Below are 20134 nucleotides of genomic sequence, written 5' to 3'. Positions count from 1 at the left end.
CAGTCCTCTGTGAGTCGTGCACTCCCCTTGGTCATCAAAGCTCTCATCAGTTATCACCCATGGTACATCAAATTCCCATACACCGCTGTCCAACAAGTACAAATTAAGAGGGACTTTCATTAGTTTTCATTATTAGTAGTAGCAGTAGTATTTTTTTTTTATTAGAATTGGTATTATTATTGTTGTTGCTAATATACAATCATTGTAAATATTTATATATTTTTTTGAACTTCTTGACTAATTTGAATTTCCCCCATTGGGGGATGAATAAAGTATTTTTCTATTCTATTCTACATGGACTAACATGTCCTGTATGCTGCTTGTAGTATAAAAGTGCTTCGAGTGTTCAGCTAGACTAGAAAAACGCAATACAAGTGCAGTCCATTTGCCATTCATTGATCTCTAGTTGCGATAGTAGATTTTGTTTTTGAACGTTGGGTCACTGGGTCAGATGTTGGTTCTTTGTCAGTTGAGATGTCGTAGATGTAGAAGTATTCATTGGTCCCACATCCTTTGCATATGTCCGCTCTCCCAGTGTGTCCCAGTTCCCCATTATCTGACGCAAACCTTGCAAATCCGGTTTCCTTAGCTCGGCTTTATTTTTCTGGATTGAAATGACTTGAATACAGCTATAATAGCTAGGCTGAATTGTAAGGGATTTGATTCTAATCGGATCTTATTTGATTTGTTTTTTTTCCTGTTGCCTTGAGATGACAGATTGTGACATACCCCGATTAATGTATGTTTACATTATATAAAATGATACATTATAAATAATGTATCATTTTATATAATATATTTTAATTCTATATTATTTGCCTTTGGGTTAAACAAAGTATTTCTTAAATAATTTAAGAATATCAACATCTCATATTTATATTTAATTTAACCAAGAGCCGTCTGTGCTGCCAGATCGGCTCCATTATTTTCTCCAATATACAATAGCTACATGTGAGCTAGCTTGTTGTTAGCAGCCAAGTTGTCCATGAATTATGGCTATGTACCCTTTTGTTTTTTAAAAAAATTTAAAAATGTGAGAGCTTAAATACAGTCTCGTCTCTTTTCAAAGTACTTCCACAGCAGTAAGAAGCTACAGTATATTCTAATGCTGAAACCATGGGATGGAAGAAAAACTACAACACTCACATTACTGGTATTCATCATTTTATTTATCTTTAAGGTGCTTGTACTTTTGAATATCTTTTTTTCAAAGTCTGTAATTTACCTCAGACTTGGGTATAAATTACATTATTTAATCTTTGCCACTTTAAAATTTTTAATTGGCTATTGAATAAACCTACAATTTGGATGACTTGGGGGGGAAAAAAAAAAAAGAAAAGCAACTGCGTCAGAGTGAGCACAGACAAACAGTGGAGAAGCTGGGAGTATCAGCACAGCCAATTTCCAGAAACAGAAATCCCACGTAGACGATCACAATGAAAACAGTAAAAACTACAAAGATTGAGGACAGGTACACATGTCTACACTAGAAAGAGTTCCTCAGTCACATGTTGAGATCTTGGAGGTGAAAAGGTCAAATATAGCCGTTTGCAGCTTTATTTTAATTTACACAGATCTTGTATTATCAAAGGCAAGATTTTGGCAGTAACAACCATATGACATGTATTGTGTTCATGTTCTGCAGTGTGTGATATTTATAGGTGTATGCGGTGTGTTTTAAGGTGAGTTTAGTGAAAACACTGCTGTGCTGTTTAAGGTGCATCTACTGGATCATGGGCACAGCATCTTGTATAACAAAATTCCCTCTGTGTCAGCTGTTGCTGTAGAAGACAGAGTTGATGCGTGTAGAACTTTAATAAGAAATAAGCTAAAAGGGGCTCAAATGTTCTTCGGAAGTTGAGGGGGAACTACAGGGTCGGTTGTTGTTCTGTTTCTTGTCATCAACACCTTTAACACTCATCAACTACTTAACATAAAAATACCAATTATTGAAATTTTAACTGCATTTAGTTTTTATTTGTTATATGAATAAAGCAATGTTGACCACAGCCGTATATAAACCACCCGCCTAATACAGGAGCCACAGAATCTGCTTCCATCCTGGAACCAGACCCTGCGGGGCATCTTCAGGTGTTCTGTCCACATCCTGCATGGTCAGAGTTTTTTTTTTTTCTGAAGGCATGAGGAGGACTAGGTCAATATTAGGTGGGTGATCACAAGTCTACGGTTGTTGGGTTTATATCTGTGAATCTTGTAGCACTACAACATATGTACAGCAGGGCTACTGACTTCAGGTGTGGTTACTTATCTCTTTAATGTTTTAGAATAAATACAGAAGTTGCCTTGTGTGTGGGCCCTTTTGAAGTCCTATAACATGGAGCCCGTCTTTTGTGATACATCATTGAGTATTTTGGTGAGTCTGGGCTCACTGACACACACTTATACAACTAGATGAACCTTCCCGTTGTGACGTGTGTCATTGCACATCGATGCCAGTGATTAAGGGCTGACGGCCTTCTAGAAGCCCCATAGTGTCATTGATAACTCCCACCAGAAACCTGTTCTTTTTGTGTGCAGCCTTTGATGAAAGGAATTTTTTTTCAAAGTGCTAGACCAGTGCACAAACTATCTAGTGTGAGATTTAATCCCATGTGCACATCAAACTAGTTGTTTTCAACAAGGTTATCTTGGAAAACTTCTGCCGACTACGACTACCAGCCTGTGTGCTGTGTTTCTGAGTAAGAAAGCCCAGCTGGGGGGGGGGGGGGGGTGTCGTCGATGGGGCGTAGCAAACATGGAACTGACAGCAGAGGCAGGAATCTTGTTTGGTGCCGACTTGAAGCTAAAGTGATGTCAAATGAAGGTTCTGGCAGAAACTAGCCGGGTTTGTGGGCTCACATCAAAACTGAAGAACCACAAGACTAACAAGTATGAAGACTTTCTGCACGTACCCCTGGCAGCCCCGACAGATACATTTCTTTCATTCTGACCCATTCTTCTTTTTTTTTTGTAATGTTGGTCAGTATGCCACCTGTATAATTTCACTACAATTTTTCAAACAATTCTAATCATGATTTCAATCCATACAGCGAGACCGTTTTTGGTCTGGTGGTTGGATACAGAGTTGACCCTCTAATTAAAAAAAAACATTGGAACCGGGCTCAGCCAGTTTCAGGTGGCATGATGGTCAGGACTTTGCCGTCATCAGGAATGGAGTCGAGCCGGTTCCATCTTAATTACTTCCCCGTCCCAACTTCCATTAAGTAAATTGCCATCACATTGCCATGCGAGTTTTACAGCAGTGAATCAGTCAACCAGTGTCTTTTCCACAGAGCTGCTGTGTGCAGCCCTCTGCTTCTTCTTCTTGTAGCTGGGCCAACGACACACGGGGCAACAGTGTCTGCCCGCTGCCAACCACACCACAATGCACTGCTGGTGGAAGGCATGGCCACAGGGCAGACCCATCAGCAGCTCCTCACTCACAAAGTTCTCCAGACACACCACACATTCAGAGCACAGGAGCATCTCACAGGGCCACACCGACCAATCACACTGCTGATGATGATTACAGACACTGTGGGGGGCGAGGTCACCCCCCCCCACAGACCTGTGAGCTGGTGGTGAGCTCTCACTTCTGGAAGAGCTTCGGGATGAGGCGCTGCCCTCCTGACTGCTGCTGTGTGGACGTCTGCTCGGGCCTGCAGGAGGGGACTCTGACACCTCGCTGTTCTCCGGGTCTGAAAGGGAACCATCTTTGTCCTCTTCCTGCTGATCCACTGGCCTGAGCCTCCAGGTGGGCAGTTCTTTCATGTAGTCCAAGTCTACTAAAGGACGGAGCCAGAGGTCAGGGAACGCCAAACGCTCAAAGAAAAAGTTGGGATCATCCTCCCAGTCCGAGTGATCAGATGGGAACTGCTGTAGTGATGCGATTGGGTGGAGCAGATAGGAAGTGTACCAGTCCCACAGACTGGCCAGCCACTCCAGGTTGGTGGTGCTGTCCTCCTGGCTCCTGGTGCCACAGCGGCGTTTCTTCTCAAAATAGTCCACCAGGAGGCCATGGGCAAGGTAGGTGGAGAGGAAGAGAGCTGGATGGGATGAGTAGAAGGTCCAGTCAGCCCTTACCAAACTTGCCAGTGTGGTGGTGTCAGCATACCGCAGCAGCTTCAGACTGTAACCATACAGAGCATCCAGATAGGGCAGCTGAAGAAGAGCCTGCAGGGAGGGAGCAATAAGTTAGTAGTAATCAATCATTGTAATTCAGCTATCCAGTCAAAACGTTGCATGGTTCTTCTGAGCAGCTGGCGTCTTGCATGCAGCAGACAGCAGGAAGCGCGCTCTCAGTTTGGAGAATCAGAGGAATCACAGGAAGCCAACTGCTACCAGAACAGTAACGCATTTATAAAAAAAAAAAAAAAAAAAAAAAAAGAATAATCCTTTCAGGCAACTGCTTCATATGGGGAATTTTACAGCACATCACTTTTTTTTTTTTAAAAAGTCTTTATTTGGGCTTTTTATGCCTTTATTGGATAGGGCAGTGGAGAGAGACAGGAAGCAGGGGGCAGAGAGAGGGGGAACGACATGCAGCAAAGGGCCGTCCAATGTGGGACCAGCTGCAGCGAGGACTGTAGCCACTGTACATGGAGCGCCTGCTCAACTCAGTATATGATAATAGTTTCATTTGATCTTCTATTTTATTGAGAAAATTCTGATATTATATCACATGTATGGACTTTGTATTCTGTAACCAGCATGTTATCAACTTCATGAGTGCATAACCACATTTCTAAGTTTCCTGACCATATATGGAATGTGATAAATTGGTGTGAGACCCACAACAGCTGTGGGTCCAGTTGAAATCAGTCCTGAGACGAGGGGAATACCTGCAGCCGCAACAGGAGACTCAAGCAAAACGAGCAGGAAACAACTCCCGTGCTCCTGTTGTAGGAAGCCGTCTCAGGACTGCCCTCTGGGCATAATTTTTTTTATCTCCATGTTCTTCTTAACGAAAATTAAAGCACTTAAAAGTGTCAGCTTACCGAATCCTAGTAATTATTTTGACCCGAACGTGTCCGAGGTAAATGTGTTTCGACTTGTTCTCAATGATGCCACGTAACTCAGAGTTAATCTTTACTGTGGAATCGCATCCACTCCACCTTTCATTCATGCTTAAATACTTTCCAGTTCATTACACAACACACCTAGAAAATAGTTAATTTCAGCACACGGTCATATCCCTCAGTCGTGTTTCATGTTGTCTGTTTATGTCGCATCTATTTACCATTAGTCAAGAAATGTTCCTGTTTCACGTGGAGTGTTTTCATATTGCAATTATTAAAATGTATTGGTATCTGATGAGTAAATAAGTTAAATTTGCTAAAACACTAGCTGTTTGCATTCCTGATCACCCTTGCTTACACACACACAATGAGGCCTGAAAGATGCATCCGTCCACATTGCTGCAGAAGTTAAGAAACTTAAAGGGAAACGTGTGCAGCTGGGTGGAAACTCTCAGCCTTGTCAATACATGAAGGAAAGAATGAGACTTCCTGCTCTGTAAGGAACTTAATGGCCGTCACTTAAGCCAATTCTCTCGGATTTTGTTCTCTCTGTTGTCATTGAGATTCATCGACAGGAGCCACCAAACACCAACGGGAAGGATTATACATCAACATCTGTGAGGTGCTTCACATTCATCATTTGTGGTTAAATGTGGCCGTGAGGAGGGTGGGATAAAAAGCTAATCCATGTGCACACATTTCCAGCTGGAATATGATCTATAGAGGGAACTTTACCTTAAGATATGCATGCTTTTTCTGGAAGGCTTCTTTTATCAAAAAATAAACTAATTGCCCACTAATAGCACTTACAGCTGATACTATGAAATTAGTGGAAAGAAAACTACTTGACTACTTAATTGGAAATTCACAACATTTGCCAATAGTACCATCTTACACGTCTTAAATGGAGAGAAACATGTTTTCAGGAAGGAGAATGGGTGCACTGACTAATTAAACGTGGTGTGAATGTCTGTCTGTTGATATTTGTGTAGCGTTTATGAGGAGGTGCTTTAATCTTGGACGAAGCAGAAAATAAAGTTCAACATAAGCTAACAATAATGTTTTGATGTTGTACAGTTTGACTACATACATGCTACAGCTGATGCGAGCAGTCTGCTCAGTGGGTGACATGGAGCAGCACAGCAGCTCACATAGATCCGGTAAGTGTGTGTAAGTGTGTGTGAGTGCGTGCAAACTGAAAATTTAAACTGAAAAATGAAAGACTTTCTGTTGCTACTTTCCAGAGGAACTGTATTTTATATAACTGAAGGAAGACATTTTGGAAAATATCTGTCATTTACCATTTCTGAAGTCTGAACAAGTCATGCAATACAAATGAAGTCCTACCAGAACAGGAAGCCAGGACACCAGCAGTATAGAGTTGTAGGTTCCAAGAGTTCGGATCAGAACCACAAATCGTTTCACTGTCGCTCCCTGTGTATGAAAAGAATAAATGATACACATGAACTTACAATAATAAAAAAGGGAGAAAACAACTTGGTCTATTTTCAATGTGCGTAAGGAGGCTGATTGAGAAGTTTAACAGGATATAAATGAAGACAATGAATGAAGAATAAATGAATAAATGAATGAAGACAGCTTAAAATAAAAATATTCAAGATGCAGAAGGGCCCGTTGAAGTTATCAAGATATGCACACTTACTGGCCACTTTAGTCACAACCAATCAGCTGCTGTTTATCATCCAACTGTAGTTCAATGCATTTTAGCATGCAGACATGGTCAAGAAAGCATTCCCAATGGGGGAGAAAGGTGATCCCTGTTACTTTGGACGTGGCATGGCAGACTGCCAGGCAGCCGACCTTGAATATTTTTCATGTATAGCCATCTCCGGAAGTATCCGAGAGGTCAGAAAAAGCACTCAATGAGCAGCTATTCTCTCTTAATAAAATAGAAAGATAACAGCAGTCAGAGAAGAATAGCAAGACTAGATTGAGTTCACAGAGAGGTAGCAGCTCCTCAAACAACCATTCAATAACACCGAGCTATGCAGAATACCATGTCAAACACATGCAAGCCCCTCCTATCAGCCAACAGGACACAAAAGCTGCCTTGGACCCCCGGCTGACCTAAACTGGAGGATGGAAGTGTCATGGTCTGTTGATGTTTCAGTTTAAGTGTTCACATCTGGTTTTGACTAGATCTGCAGGGTTTGTTGGGCTGTCCTTGGTTTGCCTTAGTAGTTAGCATCTGCTTAATTTCTTGAAGATTCTGTTTAGTTTCTATTGGGATGGTTTTATTTGATTCGAGTCAGTTTCTTGGTTGGGTTTTCTCTACCGTTCTCTCCTGGCGGTATTCTTAAACATCCTCAGTTGCCCTTACTTTGCCACGTGAGCATCATCTGACAACCTGTATGATCCCAGCACATATGCTCCTTGGTTTTCCATGTTCTCTGCACCTCCTCACTCTATATCTGATTGATCCAAAACATCCTGATTACTGCTGTGACAGTCAGATGATCTAGGTATGGACATTGTGAAAGTATGGATCCATGCCATCTTATATCAACAATTCAGGCTGGTGTTAATGGTGTAATAGTGCAGGGCATGCTGGAGGGCTCTAAACATCATTTAAATGTTGCAGTCTACCGGTTAGTTACCAGGTCAACTCTTACAACCAGCACAATTCTAATGGTTTCACTCAGCAGGATCACAGGCCATGCCACAAAGCTGATAGGCTACCACATCTCAGATTGGTTATTTGAACACGAGAGCAGGTCCAAGAAAGATGCAAATTTAGACCAAACATTTCTGGGGAACCTTTGCTGCAACTCACTGAATCTATGGCTCAAAGAATAACGACAGCTCTGAGGGAAAGAGGAATCCAACATGGTCCTCAAAAAGTGGAATTAATGAAGTGGCCGGTGCGTGTGTACATTATACTGTACAATGATCAAGGAGCAGTGTTAAGCACTTCATAGGAGAGTGAACTACTTTACATACAGACAGATGATTTAAAAAACAAAAAACACATTTTATGAGCTCATAGTTCCAATATAACTCTTAGCTGTAAAACAGAAGACCATTGAGCCAAACATCAAGGAGTCAACTGTAAAAGGTTTAGATATAGCTTGCTTTGACAAATGTACTGGACTAAGAAATAAATGTAATGGAATAATAGTGTTTGTATATATATATATATACACACACACACATATACACACACTATTATTCCATTACATTTAGTTCTTAGTCCAGTACATTTGTCAAAGCTTTCAAAGCTTCTCACTGTGTCTTTCCTTTTATTTATATATATATAAATAAAAGGAAAGACAGTGAGAAGTACAACTATCTCCATCTCAAGTGTTAAATGCCCTCGTGTACTTTATCTGATGAAAATAGAGGAGGTGACCTGTGTAATGAAGAGGTCCATCCAGGCCAGCAAGTTGATAAGAACCAGGCTGAGAACAAACAGATCATTGACCTCTGGCTGGACCGAACGCAGGAACGTATCCATGGCAGCGAGGGACAAGAACTCGCCGGTACTGCAGAGACGATGGCGAGTGAAGAGAAGACGACGAGAGGAGGTAAAAAAAAAAACAGAGAGAATCAAGAAACAAAGATTTTTTTTAATGCACGTTTAGCAGAAAATGACCCTCATGTTTATTCATCACCTGTTGCCATAGCGATAAATACCCTCAGGCATTTTGAGGATATAAGCGGGGCTGTGTGTCACGCCGATCTCCGACAGGCTGCTCTGGTTGTCCCAGTGACGTACATCTACAAAAATGAACTCAATCCTGCCGGTGAACTTGACGGATAGGGAAGAGAAGAAGGCGGGGGGCTGGGACAGACGGGCAAAGAGAAACATCTTTATTGGGTGAGCTGGGTCAGGGCGCCACTCCTCCATTAGCTGCTCAGACTGATGCAGGGTTTTGATTCGATGAGCCACATGGGAGGTCATCCAGCGAAAGATGTGTTCAGTTTCAATGTAACGGCCGTTGTATTCTTTAAGCATGACTTTGCCCTTTGAGGCTGAAGTCTGAGGAGCTGACATGATGAGAGTGGAACGCCGCCAGCCACGCTTGATACATGACCTGGTGGATGGAACAGAGAACCAAGGAGTCAGTATCAAACAAATCTTTTTCTGCAGGATCACTCTGCTGGGACAGGAAAACAGAGCATGCGCACAGCTTAAAGTTCTTTCATTCAAGACCACCAAAACCTGCCCTGCTTACAGCCCGACAAACTGATCCTGCGCACAAACTGAGCTCATGTTGATCATGATTGCATCGTGCAGCTTTTAAAAAAATAAGTACATCAGTTATGCTTGGGTATGAGTGAATTACAAGTAAAAGTCACTACTCTAGTATTATTTTATACTTTCAGAGCATAAACTCTAGTAAATCTACAAACTGTTTACAATGTGGAATTAATCTGAAAATTGTCCACCTGCATCTAACCTGGGACATCACATACTTCTTTGACAGAGTCACTTTGAAGACAGTCATTTATGATGAGTGGTTGCAGTTGTATTTTTAATACAGATCTATTTGATACTTTTAGCATTCTAATATACATCAATATATCATAAAAACAAATGAGGATATTACTACAGGCGTGTGTGCACTTAATTTTTCTTGACAAACAATTTCTTTAAAGGAGATGCAGTGCCGAGACTTGATTGATTTAATTAAATTCAGTTTATTTATGTGGAGCTGTTTTAGTAACAGGAGTATGGAGCTAAATCAGATTCAATATTCACAAATGCACAGGACAAGATTCACACATGTATTCCCTGTGCATTTGTAAATCGCCCTGTGCATTTGTAAATCGTCCTGTGCATTTGTAAATCGCCCTGTGCATTTGTAAATCGCCCTGTGCATTTGTAAATCGCCCTGTGCATTTGTAAATCGCCCTGTGCATTTGTGAATACTGAAACTGATTTAGCTCCATATAGGCGGGGGACTTACTGTTCTCTCAGGAAAATAAAACTGTATTGGCTCCTCTTCTCACTCCTAATTCAGAAATTTTTTGTTTCTTTTAACAAACAGTTAAACTGTACAAATCTGGGCTACATGTTAAGCTCTTTTTAACATGAAGTTATGTAAAGTTTGACTTTTTTTATAAATATTCACACAATAATTAGATGATTATTTTCTAAGATTCAGAATGCATTCACAACTGCCTGGCTTCAGCAATACCTGATCCCTTAAAACTCTTATGTCCTGAAAATTGTATAAGATGAAAAAAGCTCTCCTGGCCTTAATACTACAGGGGTCATGACTTCTCCCTCACTCAGTGAGTTGGGATCTATGAACATGCTAAAGAGCACCAGCCACATCTCAGCCTCTGGCCCGAGGACACCTCAACATGTAAACAGGGAAGGCCAGGGATCAATCCGTTGGCCTTCCAATTGGCAGATGATCCTGATGAACTACAGCCTCCCCATTAATCTAAGATTTTTTGTATTAACAGCTTACATACTCTTGGATACAAATGGTACTAATGATGGAACACATTACTGAACATGGACCTGTGATGGAAGGAAGATGACGACTTTATTCAATTCAGTAAATGGTAAAGTCAATAATAAATGAATGCGATACTAAGGTTGTACCTCTTTTAAAAAACATTCATCTGTCACCTCTTTCCACATTAAATATAAAACAATGATATGTGGGATTATTCTGACACACAGAAAAGCAAGCCTTTAGTTGTTGTTGTTTTTCCAGCCTTTTTTAAAGAAATCTTTCCAAGGCTAAAATGTCCACAAGACAACCTGTTTTTTTTGGTCACCAGGTAGAGCAGGTGCAACAATTAAGCTGGTCACTTTCCCTGAAAGGATACTGGAACTGTACCAACCAAACTCTGACACTGTGTTTATACGGAATATAGCACCTATATCACATTGGGATTTAATGAAATGGGGACAACTACTTAATTTGACTAGTAAGCATTTGTTTCAATTCTTACAGTTCAGAAATTGTGTAACAGTAAGTCAGCATCATGCAAAGAACTTGCACGTTACACAGGTGGACCAAATTTCCTGTAGATGACATGTGTGTGCCAGGGGGCGCTAAAGAGCCCATTTATAAAATTCCATCCTGAGACAAAAACCCGAGAAGTTAATACCCATAACTGCAAGCTTCATGAGCATCCCAGTATGATTATTCCTGTCACAAGAATTCCCTCTCGTAGTAAAAAAAAACTGACTTCACACTGTTTGGGGGAACAATCTCACTGTTTTCAATATGAAATATCATCAAGGATAAAAGCAATTTCTGACCAAATTTGGAGTAAATTACATTAAGAGGCTGGGACCAGTTTATGAAGGTCAAATATATAAATCCAATCAAATTTCTGGGAAGACTTCATCATGAAAAGCAGAAGTAAATGCAAAATGACAGCGTTTCTGTTTGGCTTCTGGCTCCAAATTAGTTTTTTAGGTCTTGTGGATAACATCAGTGTACCAATTTGTTTTATCAAAACATTTATCTTTTAAGTAGGCTGAGAATTAAAAAAAATAAATAAATCGAAACTGTATGGATACTTTTTTATATTTTTGTTGTGAATACAATTTGTTCACTTGGTCAGATGACTGAGCCTTTCTTTTACAGTGAAGGTCAACAAAGTAACTGCTGATTGGTTTCAATGATGGTTTTTTTGGTGGAGTAATAGTTTCCCACCTATGGTCATTGGAGCAGTTGAAGGTTCCAGTTCTGATGCCAAACTGAGACACTTTCTGGACCATCTTCCCCCAGTTGGACTGACTGAGTAGAGCCTCTCGGTCCTGGGCTATGACCTGCAGACACACAGGGACACACTGGAAATAAAAAACAATCTGTGGAGGGCCACATATAAAAGAACCATAAACTTTTTTAATTTTTTATAAATACACAACTCCTGCTTCTGACTTCCTGTTTCTGAAGAGTGCAGACGTGTCTCTGCTTCCTCCTGCTGCTTACTGCTTCTAAATCATTCTTCTTCTTTCCACAAGTCTTGGATATTATTTTATTATTTTCAGTGTATATTTGTAAACGGTATTAGCCCCTCCTGTTTGCAAAGAGAATTGGACAGAACATTGGGCCTCATGTAAGAACATTTTCGTATTTTTTTCCTAAATTTCTCTCACTTTTTTCGTACGAAGGTCTCGTACGAACACGCCACGTCAGATTCAACAAACGCTCTTAACTTTGGGAAAAAGTGTGTAAACGACCTGCGTAAATGATGAATGCCACCCGTGCGTATTTACGTGCACGTGCACGAGGATAGTAGATTTGCATACTCCACGCCCAAAATGATACCATATTAGGAGCTGTGCTTCCTCTCTCCTGTGCCAGGAAGTGTTGAGTCATGAAAACGGCAACAAGGCACAAAAAGAACAACTTTACGGGCTCTGAGACTGAAGTTCTGCTTTCAGAGATCCAGAAAGGAAAATCTGTCATTTTTAGCAGAGTCAGCAGTGGAATTACGGGACCTGCTAAAGCCAAGAAATGGGAAGTTATTTCGAGTGCTGTTAATTCTGTGTCACCTGTAGTTCGTAATGTCACCGAAATAAAGAAGAAATGGTTTGATATGAAAATGGCTTAAAAAAAAAAAAAACGTCTCGCCATGGCCAGGCGCTCGATGACTGCAACTAAAGCCGTGCAATCAGCTGTTGCCTCAACATGATGGCTCTTTGATGGGGTGGTCCATGAGGGGGGTCTTCTGGCACCACACCTTCTGGTCTGCCTGGGCTGGTTCAGGTAGTAGGAGACCCTCGTTCATGGCAATATTGTGCAAATCTGGCATGCCTTCTCTGGGCTACAGAGCAGTTTGCCCCCCCCCACCCCTCGCTGTATCGAGACGCACCCACCTGGCCTTCAGCTCAGTGCGCTCCACAACAGCACGGGTGCTTTGATGCGTATATGTGTGCAGTCTATTGCTCCGATTATGTTTGGCAGTCCAGCCACGGCATGAAAGTCCCTCTTAATTTGGACTTGTTGGACAGCGGTGTATGGGAATGTGATGTATCATGGGTGATAAACTGATGAGAGTTTAGCAGAGCTCTTAGATCCAAGGACTCAGGTCAGCTGGTCCAGTCCAGAGTCCAGACTAAACATGGAGAAGCAGCATTTAGCTGTTATGCTGCAAACAAGTGGAACAAACTGCCAGTGGAGATTAAACTTTCACCAAATGGAGACATTTTTAAATCCAGGTTAAAAACATTTCTTTTCTGTGTGTCTATGCATGAAATCTGCACGATATCTTTGAACTTATCTAGACTTTTGCTCATTTTTAAATTCATTTTAATTATTTTATTTATTCCTCTTTATATTCTTTTATGTATTTTTAATGCTTCTTACACTCTCTGCTGCAATGCTTTTATTTTATATAAAGCACTTTGAATTGTTTTGTACATGAAATGTGCTACAAATAAATTGGATTTGACCAACTCATTTAAACACAGAACACCTCAAATCCCATTTTTTTGTTATACTACAGTACATGTTAAATTCATAAAGCACTCCACATTATCTGCGGTAAACTGGGATAAACATGAAAACTACCAAGATGTCGTGCTCTAATTATCCTTATTCGTCATACACACACACACAAACACACTTATGTGTACATTTCCCATAATCAACATCAGTGTGTTAGGAATGCCTGTGTTGAAGGCCAAAGTAAAGTTGAAGAAGAGTTGCATTTGGCTTTTCCAGGAGTTCCAGTGCATTGCAAACAACCAGCATTGCAGAACAGAAGTTTCACAATCCTGGTCCTCAGGGCCCACCGTCCTGAGTGTTGAGATGTTTCCCTGCTGCAACACACCCAATGAAGATGGTAGGATCTTCCAAACAGTTTTCATCAAGTTCTGTGTAAGCCTGTTAATGACTCATTTATACAAAGGAGGTGCGCTGACGTTTTAAAACCTCTAAAACAGACAGGGCAGTGGGAGCTCAGGAACAGGGCTGAAAAACACTTGGATAGCGAGTGAATGATGTGGGATTGAGCCTAAAGGCTGATTTATGGTCGCCTACAGAGAGCCCTCTCCGTCAACGGAGACCCTCCCAGAGACGCTCTCCATCGCTTGCGTGCGTCGGCCAACATTCCTATCTATCCGTCAAGGCGACGGAGACCGCAAGGGTTGTGATTGGTCGGCTAACAACATCATTTCCCGAATCACTTTTCCGGTTTAGCTCCTTCCTCTCAGAACAACAACACCGCCATTTTTGAAAGAGTTTAACCAGCTCCAACTCCAACAACAGTCTTTCTCTGTCGGTCGCCATCGTTCACTGTGAGGAGTGGAATGGAGCTGGAAGGTGAACAATCAATCAACCACTTTCACCATAGAGGTCGCGAGATTGTGTCGTCTAACGTAGCGACGCCTACTTATCGGGAGGTGAATTGCCTTGCATATCCGACAGCCCGATGGAGAACTTCGAAAGGACGGATAGCGACGGAGAAGCATACTGAGGCCTTAAGCTGAGTCCCATACAGCTCAGCCCAAACCTAACCATGTCACTACCCAATGTGAAATGCACATGCTCAGATAAGACCTGTGCATGTGCCACATCTTTGTGTGGGCTCAGCTTTTTATTTATTCAGCACTTTAGCCTCTGAGTTCGTCCAGATATGTAGAATTCTGAACCACCTAGTAGCTTCCAAATCTAGCCAGAGGCAAATCAAACTTTGATTGAATGAAAGATGCTCAATGAACCAAATCTGAATACCACTTCTGGAGGCTGGACAGATGTCATTACATAAACATATTTAGAAACGTTGTTTAAACCATTTCTTTAACCAACGGCACAAATAACCAAATCCAACAATCGTATGTGGCCAGTATCTAAATGTTACTGAACTGTGTTATCCCACAGTGCTTGTGCATGTATGCCTTATATTAGCTAGAGACAAATCCCAGTGTCACACTACAGGTTTTCAAATAATGTTATTGAGTGGTTTTACCTGAACCAACCAGATCCCATCTTTAGTGTCCTCCACCAGTTCGTAGAAGTGCATCTCCCCACTGAAGAGAGTGCTACTGGAATCTCCAGCCTCCGTCTGCTCCTTCTCTTTTGTGATGGCCGAGTACAGCTCCCCCTGCGTCAACTCCCCTGTAAGAAATAGATATTTTAAGAAAAGGGCTGAAAACTCAGTTGACATTGCAGAGGTTCCATAGCATGTTTTCCATCTTATCTGCAGTGTTAAAATGATGAATTATCACCTTAAACATCACCCAAAGATAAAAAACTAAAAAAAAAGGAATTAAAAAAAAAAAAAAAAAAAAAAAAAAAAGGTATACGTATGTTGAGTCTTTTTATGCAGAAGGATCACCTTCTATCTCCTCAAACTAACTTCTCAGAGCACGATACTTTGCTTCAGAGATAGTTTTGGTTGTGAGGGCAAGTTAGATAAATACTTTATTCATCCCAATTTGGGAAATTATTGTGTTGCAACAGTGTACAGTATAAAAGATATAGGAGCTCCGCTGTCCAACCAGCAGCTGGTGGAGAGGATGGGTGGGGTTATACATGATGGATAACAGTTTGTCCAGTTTGTTGATCCTTTTCAGCTTCCCCAAAGATCCAGCAATGTTAGATCAGAGAGGATGCAGTTTGTTTTTCCTGCCAGCAACACATTAAGGAAAAGGTTTGGATTTATTCACTACATTCACAGCTTTATAAACAGGAACCACTGGCTTTGCAGAGAGACTGAAGCTGAAAGTCGAGGCTGTTCCAACACTAGGAGGACACAAGTCTGAACCTCAAACAATGACAGAAACCGTTTCAAATGTCTGTGTTGTGTTGGCATGAGACGTACGTAAGCATACTAGCACAAATATCATGGTTACATTGAGTGAAAAGGGGGTTAATGGTACTTTGTTCACACGAAAGTGCCGACATTTTGATTAAGACTTTTCACAGTTGCCGTTTCCACGTGTACTTCACGGCCAGAGCTTTTCAGCTGGAGATGTGCTCTAAGAACTGAAGGTACTAGTTGGGTCAATCATTTTTCAATACAGAATATCACTGAGACCCTCTTATGACACTGCAGCCCCCAGATTCCAATGAAAACAAATGAGGAACATTGTGTTGGGAGAGCCGTAGACCTTACCCTGTCACCATCTTCATGTAGTTTACAACGTAAAGATATCCAAATAAAATAACAAAATATTTAATGCAACATTCTCTGTGCAGCTCAATATCTGCAAAAATGTTGAATCAACCACAAGCTTAAACATGAGAAATCATGTATTCCCAGAGACACTTTAAGTTTGTCTATTTGGGTATCAGAAGAGGATGCATCCCGGGCAGTTCGTCATCAGAGATACTGATGCATCAAACATTTAACTAAAATGAACATTTTTACCAACACAATGCATTCATATTTTATTTTTTTCAGCTGAACTGCATCTAGCAGAAATCATGTTGTACATTAATAAAATCAAACTTTCTTCAACGAAGAAGTGTTTAAATTCAATGATTTTCATTGTCAATTTACTACTTGAGAACCTCTTATGAAAGGCAGTTGGGATGGAAAATACTATTTAAGTGCTGTTTTGAAGTAGATTTAAGCTGCGCTCCTAAAATTTGAACTGAGCAGCAGTGCAACATGTGCAACATGTGTGTTAGCCTGCATGGAGAATGTAGGATGCTTACAATTATCATGTGCATTTCAGTATACAAAGGTATATGTTAAATTTAACTAATTCTGTAGTTCAGAGGTACAAGTTACAGTTTGTTGATTAGTCAAATATGCTTCAGTTTAGTACAGTGAAAATCTAATTTGTCATCATCTCATATCAAAAATTAAATGAGTGATGCAGAAAAACTAGTCCATGCATTTGCCAATTTAAGATTAGACTACTGTAATTCTTTATTATTGGGCTGTCCCACATATTCTCTGAAAAGCCTTCAGCTGATCCAAAAAACTGCAGCCAGAGTTCTGATGAGAACTAACAGCAGAGATCATATTTCTCCAGTTTTAGCTTCTCTTCATTGGGTTCCTGTTAGATTCAGAATAGAATTTAAAATTCTTCTCCTCACATATAAAGCTCTTAATGACCGAGCTCCATCATATCTTAAGATTAAGGTCAGATCTATTGTCATGCATACACACGAAATGTGTCCTCCGCTTAGTTTTAACCCATCCAGGTTGGCACCGGTTGACATATATATATATATATATATATATATATATATATATTCTCATTTCAAATTTTTGTAGGATAGTAACTTTTATAAATTGAGAAGTATTTATTTGCTGGCGACAGACTGATTCCTCCCCTCCCCCCCAAAAACAAAAAAATCTGCAAAAAAAATTCTTCTAAATTTTCTTCATGTGACCTCAGAACTTCCAAGATTATCATTTTTGACTTCCTCAAAATGATAATTATAAGACTGATATTTTCAACACCATTTGAGCAAAAGATATCAAACATGACTTCTGACAGTGGTTTAATCAACAACAACTTATCCATCTATAGCAAAAGCAGATCTTTAATAAGATACTACAGTACTATAATTTTCCCTTGTACAATGTATTATTGAACTGAATAAAATAATCTATTTTTGGGTGCCTATCCTAAAACTATGGAGGCCATAAACAAAAAGACAGGTACTTCTGTGTAGCTTTTTTAAACTCCCAAACTTTTTCAATACTTATGACAAAAAAAAATAAATAAAAATGTTCTAGGGGCCCTGGACAAATTATGTTACAGTTCCAAGATATCAAATTTCTCAATAAAGAGTTTTCTTCCACCAAAAAGAACATTAATTTTTAGTTTAACTCGATTTTAATTTTTTTGGTGAAACACTTGAAACGGTCCTAATCTAATCCAAGCCAGCACTCCCTGCATCTATTCGACTGATGAAGAAGAGCACTGGCTGTAAATTAGTTGCAAGTGAACCAGTGATCCCATCACCCTGCTGGGTCAAGGTGACAGCAGCTGCTGTGGCTTTTAGCACGGTGCCCCTGGCTCATCGGTAGCCTAGAATACAGACCAACTCTGCGAGGTAATATGGAACACTGAATCTTTAAACGCCATTAATGAATCTGCTCACAGGCTAAACATTGACCAGTTTCACTTCCTCTCATATGAGAATTGAATTCATTATTCATGAAGCAAGCCATGTATCAGAGTGCCGACTCTTACCTGACTGCTCCACCAGCTTGCTGACATCCTTCTTCTCCGCCAGTCCGGAGTATCCCAGTCCTCTGCACTCCAATATGGTCTTTAACTTTTTGTAACTCAGGGCAACCGGATCCACAAGCTGCGTAGCGAACATACCAGTCTCGTACCAAATTACAGCCTCAAAAATCCTGGCTAGCACAAACAAAACTATGAAATACATGAACAAAAAGAATAGTTTCAGCCACATTTTATTGGTGGGCGATAGCGCGGAGAAAATGTCTCATTCAGAGGTTGTTTGTGACGGCCGAACAGGCTACATGGGCTTCCGACATAGACTTTCGAACATATACGATACCTCTGTCATTAAATATGCGCGTCACACCGTCATTGTTCGGTCTAGTGTCGCTAAGAAGACATTCCGACCCTGTTCACCTCTTTCACCGGTGCTGTATGACACACATAAACCTCGCTAATCCGACAGCTAACTATCTAAGCTTTGCAGGTAGGCCTAGAATGTATCAACCAAAACAAAAACGCCTACGATGTCTGCTGCATGCGCAGCTATTTCTCACTGGCTGTCAGCCTCACGTGCGTCGGATGCTGTAGTGCACCCGCTCGTCCACAGCATCAGATGACAGACCAGGTCGATTAACTAGATCTGGGTATAATCCATCTATACCTACACAAATATAGCAAATAAGGTTTCTGACAGACTTGTTCCTTTATGAGCCGGAACAACTCTGACGTCATGTCAACGTAGCCAACGAACATCTCACGAGATTTGAAGCTGCTGCAGTTAAAGAGGTGCCTTCGAGAGCGCCTTTATGGAATGCGATAGGGGTCACATTTGACCTACATTGCAACTCTATCTGGCGTTCATAACAAACTAATTTGAAAGTTTTAAAGAGACTACGTAACTAACAAGGGCAAACCTATTTAATAAAGCACTATTCAGCTTTGCTGTTTTAGGCCTATAAGCTGTTGTTACATTCTCACTTTTGGAGTTGTTGAGGTCAATGGCCCCAAAGACATTTTATTTTTTATTAAATCATGTACACAGTACATGGCTTACATCATCTTATATACATTTTAAAGGAGCAGGTGCATATGAAGAAAGCAGAACAGAAAACATGAAAATAAAATCTTCACAAAATAAATAAAGACTAAATAAAGTTAGCTAGGGCTTTTGTCGCAAATCATAATTTTAAAACAAACTAAGAAGATTCATAGCATTTTTACTTTTAATAATATTAAGGGCTTTGGTAAAGGAAAGAAAATCTTTATGAAATACAAAAAAATCTGGGTTTTACATTCATATATTTACATTTGTGTATGAAATATTTTCCAAATAATAATGTTATTTACCAGAAAGTCCCATTCACTATTAACAATAATAACACCATAAGTAATGTCTTTTAGGGAGAAGAGTTTGAGACGGATCCCCGTGTGCAGCCAGTCATGTACATCAATGGAGAACATGCAATGAAAAAACAAGTGATCAGAAGTTTCAACCTCTCCACAAAACACACATCCATACGATTCAAAACCAAACCTCCGTCTCAGTAGCTCTCCGGATGGATATACACCATTTAGGATTTTAAAATGAATTTCTTTTACTTTGGGATTAATGGGGAATTTTAGATATTTAGAATGCAACGGATATATGTCTTCTTTGGAGAAAATTTGTTTAATGGAGTTACGAAATTACAATAAAGGGTGCGTGATGTCATCAAACATCTTTCTAATTGTTTTATTAAGAATCTTAATAGCCTTAAAATAACAATTTCCAACTAGAAGAAGTGGAAAATTAGGAGTGGAGTTGGAAACAATCCCTTGAATTAAATGTAAAGTAGGTTTAGGGATGGCTTTTATTATGGATGCAAAGGAGTTACGATTGATGATCAGATTATATTTGAGGCAAAAATTTTCACGTTATATCACACCCTTCATCATCAACTAAATGAATTAGAGACCAAATACCTTCATCCATCCAGTCCTTGATATACAGCGACTTGTTTCTGCTTGTGATGTATCTATT

The 20134-nt window shown here is 40.3% G+C and overlaps 1 protein-coding gene across 2 annotated transcripts; it reads right to left on the bottom strand.

Annotated features, from left to right (window-relative positions):
• Positions 1-1151: 1151 nt before the first annotated feature.
• Positions 1152-18833, bottom strand: rnf103 (ring finger protein 103). Of its 2 annotated transcripts, XM_075480821.1 has the most exons (7): positions 18118-18833; positions 14928-15076; positions 11666-11781; positions 8651-9073; positions 8389-8521; positions 6366-6452; positions 1152-4173 (listed from the first exon to the last, which is right to left on the bottom strand). In XM_075480821.1, exons 1-7 carry the CDS (start codon positions 18341-18343, stop codon positions 3268-3270), a joined length of 2040 nt encoding a protein of 679 aa, XP_075336936.1. In that variant the 5' UTR covers positions 18344-18833; the 3' UTR covers positions 1152-3267. The 2 variants fall into 2 exon arrangements, with proteins under 2 accessions (XP_075336936.1, XP_075336937.1); XM_075480822.1 differs by lacking the exons at positions 1152-4173; positions 6366-6452; positions 8389-8521 and having other exon boundaries at positions 8658-8820.
• Between the last annotated feature and the right edge of the window lie 1301 nt (positions 18834-20134).

This window comes from Odontesthes bonariensis, chromosome 13 (assembly GCF_027942865.1).
Source record: "Odontesthes bonariensis isolate fOdoBon6 chromosome 13, fOdoBon6.hap1, whole genome shotgun sequence".
Lineage (NCBI taxonomy): Eukaryota > Metazoa > Chordata > Actinopteri > Atheriniformes > Atherinopsidae > Odontesthes > Odontesthes bonariensis.
This window is presented reverse-complemented; position numbering and strand designations above follow the sequence as displayed.